General features: G+C 45.4%; 1 protein-coding gene across 17 annotated transcripts in view; it reads left to right on the top strand.

Annotated features, from left to right (window-relative positions):
- The first annotated feature begins 250 nt into the window (after window positions 1-250).
- Window positions 251-6248, top strand: part of BRD8 (bromodomain containing 8) — a 37781-nt gene continuing 31783 nt past the window's right edge. For all 17 annotated transcript variants that reach the window (XR_016236160.1, XR_016236163.1, XR_016236164.1 and 14 more), the window contains exons 1-3: window positions 251-385; window positions 1606-1702; window positions 4882-4951. Coding sequence is in view for 12 of the 17 variants with exons in the window: in XM_070076180.2 (XP_069932281.1) it covers window positions 367-385; window positions 1606-1702; window positions 4882-4951 (186 nt within the window). In the remaining 5 variants the exon portion in view is untranslated. The remainder of the gene's footprint in view (window positions 386-1605; window positions 1703-4881; window positions 4952-6248) is intronic.

The following is a 6248-nucleotide window of genomic DNA, read 5'->3' as shown; positions in this document are numbered from 1 at the left end:
ACTGGGAGACCGTTTACTTGAGCGTGACCTCTCAACTGCAATGTGGGTCCGGGTTACCAACCGTTGCGGGCTCTCAGGTGTCTCACCTGGGATTCCTGACTCTTTTCCTTGAAGTCTAGACATTTCGTTCCCAAGAGGCCTAAAAGAAGTGGTGAAGTTTTAGTCGCCATTTTGTCTTTTATGTGGTAACAGCCCTTTCCCGGAACGCACAAGACCGCTGGTTCAGAGCGTTCGCTACGTCTTCGGAGAGAAAACTACATTTCCCAGGAGGCACCGCGAAGCAACGCCCGTACTCTATTTCCCAGAGTTCCCGGAGATCGGCCGAGTCGGACTGCCTCTCCTCAGGAGCTAGACTTCGGAGCCAAGATGGCGACGGGGACGGGCAGTGAGTATCGGGGCTGCTTTTGTTTGGGAGGCCGTTGGGGAGCCGGGGTTAAACACCACATTTCTGTCGCACGGCTAGGAAATCGAAAGAGTGGTTTGGCGGGGAGCCCGGAGTCCTCAGGGATTTGGGCTAGGCCGTGTCGTGAAGATAAGCGTCGGAGGGCCCCAGAGTTTACGGTCTTTCACCTCAGGGAGGGAGAAGGATGAGAAAAACAGCTCCGTGAATTTTTGTGTTATGAGCTGTGTAGGGTCAGAGGTAAAGGCAGCTTGGAAACCTGGGGTTGCTGATGAAGAGTTGTCGCGAGCTCTGTGGGAGTGGCAGGCATTTCAAAGAGCCAGTCATTCTCGGACCAACGTTGCGAGGCAGTGGAAGTGCGTATTTGAGCCGTGGGCTTTTTTCTGTCCGTGGGGAAGTTGCGTTTCGTGCGTTTCAGCCATTTCCGTGTTTGGGGTAGGAGAGGACCTTCAGGCCGACGGTTGGGGGGAAGGGGCCGTTGGGAGTAAACAAGTTTATGCTAAGAGGGAGGCGGGGCCGGCGGCCGCTCGGAATCCTGGGAAATAAGCCCTTCTGTTCAAATTGGAATCCTTGTATTCTAGTAACAGCCTGATTCACCTTTTTTTTTTTTTTTTTTTTTTTAGATTTATTTATTTTTACTTGAAAACCAGAGTTACACAGAGAGAGGAGAGGCAGAGAGAGAGAGAGAGGGAGAGAGGGGTCTTCATCCACTGGTTCACGCCCCAATTGGCCTCAACGCCAGAGCGGCGCTGATCCCAAGTCAGGAGCCGGGAGCTTCCTCCAGGTCTCCCTTGTGGCTGCAGGGGCCCAAGGACTTGGGCCATCTTCTGCTGTTTTTCCAGGCCACAGCAGAGAGCTGGATTGGAAGTGGAGCCGCCGGGTCTCGAATCGGCGCCCTTATGGGATGCCGGCACTGCAGGCGGCGGCTTTACCCACTATGCCACAGCACCGACCCCAACTGGTTCGTCTTAATCTGGCATTCTCTCCCCATTCCCTGCCTTTTTTTTTTTTTTTTTAATCTGAGCTTGAGCTATGGCATTTGAAAAAATATAATGCTATAATGCCAGTGTAAAGAATACAGTAGGTGCCATCGCCGGTGGTGTGGTGAAAATCAAGAATCTTTGATATTTGTATTGGGCTTTCAGTCCTTTCTTTGACACAGAAAACTTTCCCAGTGGTGGTCTCCAAGCCTTTTTTCCTTTCAGAACACAAGCTGCTGAGTACTGGCCCCACAGAGCCATGGTCCATCCGAGAGAAGCTGTGTTTAGCATCTTCTGTCATGAGGAGTGGAGATCAAAATTGGTAAGATGCTTTTTGGATCTTAGGAATTGTTGCATATTTTCAACATTGGGTTTTTTAGTCATATTAGTGTGAGTAGTATTTCTTTCTTAATAGCTTTAGTGGTATATAATTTGTAGAACTAACTCATTTAAAATAAACAATTCAGTGGTTTTTAGTATATTCACAGAATTGTACAACTAACATCATAATTAATTTTACATTATTCCTTCTCCCTAAAAAAATTATTTTCATTTTATTTGAAGAACTGAGACAGATGGGTCTTCATCCTGTTTCACTTTCTAAATGCCTGCATCAGTGGGAACTGAGCCCAGAACTCAGTCAGGCCTCCCACATGGAAGGTGGGGTCCCTAGTACTTAAGCCATCACTGCTGCCTCTCAGAATGTACATTAGCTGGAAGCTGGAATTGGAATCAGAGCCAGGACTTGAACCTAGGCACTCTAATATGGAACGTGAGCATCTCAATCAGCATCTTCACACCACACCAAAGGCCTGCTCTTGCACTATTATTATTTTTATTGTTTTACAAAATTATTTATTTCATTGTGCAAATATATAAAAGGTTTACTTAATTATCTGGAAGGCAGAATTACAGAGAGAAAGGGAGAGCTCTTCCATCTGCTGGCTCACTCCCCAAATGACCACAGTTGCCCAGGGTGATCCAGGCTAAAACCAGGAGTCTGTTTTGTTTTTTTGTTTCAGTTGATATCTGTTATTTAAAAGGCAGACTTACAGAGAGAGAAAGAGAGATACCTTCCATTCACTGTTCACTCTCCGGATGACCATAACCACCAGGCCAAAGCCGAGAAATTCATCAGGGTCTCCTAAAAATGGAAGCAGGGTCCACCTTCTGTTGCTTTTCCAGGCTTATTAGTGTGGAACTGGATCTGAAGTGAAATAGCCAAGATTTGAACTGGTGTCCATATCGGATACTGTTATTGCAGGTGACAGCTTAACATGCTGTGCCACAGCACTGGCCCCTATCCCTCATTGTTCTTTTTTATTTTTTTAGATTTTATTTGTTTGAGAGACAGAGTTACAGACAGAAGGAAAAAGATATCTATTTGCTGGTTCACTTCCCAAATGGCCACATTGGTTAGAGCTGGGCAGATCTGATTACAGGAGCCAAGAACTTCTTCCAGGTCTTCACGTGGGTACAGGGGCCCAAGCACTTGGGCCTTCTTACACTGCTTTCCCAAGCCAAGCAGAGAGCTGGATTGGAAAAGCAGTACCTGGGACACAAACTCGTGCCTATACCCTCATTGTTCTTAATAAAGAAATAAACAGACACAGTTGGACACAATTTACACCCTTCCTTGATTTGAAAGGCAGAAATAGAGGTGGATCTTGTATCCACTGGTTTACAAACCCCCCACATGGCTGCAATGGAAGTTCCAAGAGTCAGGAACTTCTAATAGGTCTCTCACATGGATGCAGGGGCTCAAGGACTTGGGCCATCTTCTGGTGTTTTCCCAGGCACATTGACAGGAAGCTGAATTAAAACCAACATTCCTACTTGGATTGTATTAGCTGGATCAGAAGTGGAGCATCTGGGTCTTGAACTGGCACCTATATGGGATACTGGCACTCGGGCAGAGGCTTAACTTTAATGTCACAGTGCCAGTCCCATACCTATGACTTTTTAAAAGGCATTTACAGGAGTTGTCATTGTAGCATCATGGGTAAAGCTTCTGCCTTCAGTGCCAGCATCCTATATGGGTGCAAGTTCTAGTGCCAGTTGCTTCTCTTCCGATTCAGCTCTCTCCTGTGGGTTGGGAAAGCAGTAGAAGATGCCCAAGTGCTTGGGCCCCTGTACCCGTGTGGGGGCTGGGAAGAAGCTCATGGCTCTAGGCTTTGGGTTGGCTCTGGTCATTGCAACCATTTGGGTAGTGAACCAGTGGATGGAAGATCTATCTCTGCCTCTGTCTCTCTGTAACTCTGCCTTTCAGATAAATAAAAAGATCTTTTTTAAAAAAGAAAAAGGCATTTGCAATCATAACAAAATTATATCCTTTCTTCAGTTAACATTGTATTATAAATGCATTCCTAATCATCATGTTTAATTATTTTTATGGGCTTTTTAACATTCCATCAAATTGAGATGAATAAATTAGACATCCTGTTGAATTTTTTGTGAAGAAAACCAACTGTTAATCAGTCTGAAGAGGTCTATATGAACCTCTTGGTGCTTGCTTTCTTTTTGTTGAATTACATCCTTACATTATATTCTCAGGAACCATAATAGTGACTCAAAAAGATAATAATTTTTTGGCTATAGAGTATATTACAAGTCGCTTTTCAAAAGGCAGATCTTTTTTTTTTCTTGAAGATTTATTTGTTTATTTGAAGGGCACAGTGAAAGAGAGAAACAGATTTTCCATCCACTAATTCACTCCGCAGTTGGCTACAACAGTCAGGGCTGGGCCATGCTGAGTTCAGGAGCCAGGAACTCCATTCTGTTCTCTGCATGGGTAGCAGGGGCCCAAGCATTTGGGCTGTCTTCCATTGCCTTGCCAAGCATATTAGGAGGAAGCTTGATTGAAAGCAGAACAGCTGGGATTCAAACTGGCACAGATATATTAAGCTGGCATCACAAATGGCAGTTTAACCTGCTGTGCCACAGTACTTGCCCCAGGCAGCTATTTAGAAAATCCAAACCAGATGAACATATTTAATATCTTAGGAGGTTGACTTCACTTCACCCAATAAGTATTTCACCCAGGAAAACTATTTAGCAAAGACTTTCTCTTTCTCTCTTCCTGAATATTTCCCAGTGGTAGTCACCCCCCCCCCCCATGGTAGTTTTTACAATTTTTTTTCTTTTATTTCTTTGAGAGGCAGAGACAAAGTTAGACATAGAGCTTTGATCTGTTGGTTTGCTTCCCAAGTGCCTGCACTAAGTGAAAATGAGCTAGTCCAAAGTTTTCCACATTGGCAGGAACCCAGTTATGTGACCATCTCTGCTGGTTACCAGGGACTACATTAGCAGGGTGCTGAAGTCAAGAGCTGTGACTGGGTATCAAATCCAGGTACTCTGATGGGTATCTTAAGCTGTTGGCTAAACATCCACCCCACAATGGTAGTTTTTTATTTCAAAACTTGAACTCCAAACCCTGAACTCTCAGCATACTTTCCCCTCTTTTTTTGTTTGGTATGTAATAAAGCTTTTCTTATTTTGTAGGGTATCAGTTAGCAGAGCAATCAAGCCCTTCGCAGAACCTGGACGTCCTCCAGACTGGTTTTCCCAAAAAGTAAGTTCCCAAGCAAATGCTTTTTTATTCTTACTATTTTTTTAAAAGATTTATTTGAAAGTCTGAGTTACACAGAGAGAGATAGGTCCTCCATCCACTGGTTCACTCCCCAATTGGCCACAATGGCCAGAGCTATGCTGATTTGAAGCCAGGGAGATTCTTCTGGATCTCCCACATAGGTGCAGGGGCCCAAGGACTTGGGCTGTCTTCTTCTGCTTTCCCAGGCCATAGCAGAGAGCTGGATCAGAAGTGGAGCAGCCAGGTCTCGAACCAGCACCCATATGGGATGCCGGCAATGCAGGCAGTAGCTTTACCCGCTAAGCCATAACATCGGCCCCTATTCTTTTTTAAAAGCTTTTATTTTTATTTATTTGAAAAGCATAGCAACAGAGACAGAGGTTTTCCAACTGCTGGTGTACTCCCCAAATAGTTGCAACAGCCAGTGCTGGGCCAGGACAAAGCCAGGAACCTAGGTTTTGGGAACTCCATCCAGGTTTCCCACGTGGGTGGCAAAGACCCAAATACTTGAGCCATGTTTCGCTGCCTTCCCAGGCACATTCACAGGAAGCTGAATCAGAGCCTGCTTGGGTTGCTGGTGTTACAAGCAGCAGCTAATCAGCTGGGCCACAACGATGGCCCTACAACTGCTCCTTTTTTTTTTTTTTTTTTTTTTTAAGATTTATTTATTTGAAGGCAGAATTACAGAGAGGCAGAGGCAGAGACAGGGGGAGGTCTTCCATCCACTGGTTCACTCCCCAGATGGTCGCAGTGGCTGGAGCTGTGCCTATGTGGAGCCAGGAGCTTCCAGGTCTCCCATGTGGGTGCACAGGCCCAAGGACTTGGGCCATTTCCTACTGCTTTCCCAGGCCATAGTAGAGAGCTGGATCAGAAGAGGAGCAGCCGGGACTAGAACCGTTGCCCATATAGGATGATGGCACTGCAGGCGGCAGCTTTACCCACTGCATCACAGCACCAGTCCCTACAACTGCTCTTTTAGAGCAGTCTTTGGGATGTGAGATAGGTTCTGCTTAGGTCCTTTGTTAAAATTTTTTTTTTGATAATTTTATTTATTTAAAAGACTTCATTTATTTTAAGACTATTTATTTGAAAGGCAGAAGGAAAAGATAGGGAGAGACAGTTTTTCCACCCATTGGTACACTTTCCAAATGTTCACAGTGGCTGGGGCTGGGCAGTTCTGAAGCTGGGAGGAGAGAACTCAGTCCAGGTCTTCCTCATGGGTGGCAGAGGCCCAAGTGCTTTAGCCATCTTACACTGCCTTCCCAGGTACATGAGCAGG

Source organism: Oryctolagus cuniculus, chromosome 6 (genome assembly GCF_051225735.1).
Source record: "Oryctolagus cuniculus isolate XC-2025 breed Fujian yellow rabbit chromosome 6, ASM5122573v1, whole genome shotgun sequence".
NCBI lineage: Eukaryota > Metazoa > Chordata > Mammalia > Lagomorpha > Leporidae > Oryctolagus > Oryctolagus cuniculus.
The sequence above is the reverse complement of the archived record's forward strand: the minus strand, read 5'-3'. Positions and strand labels throughout refer to the sequence as shown.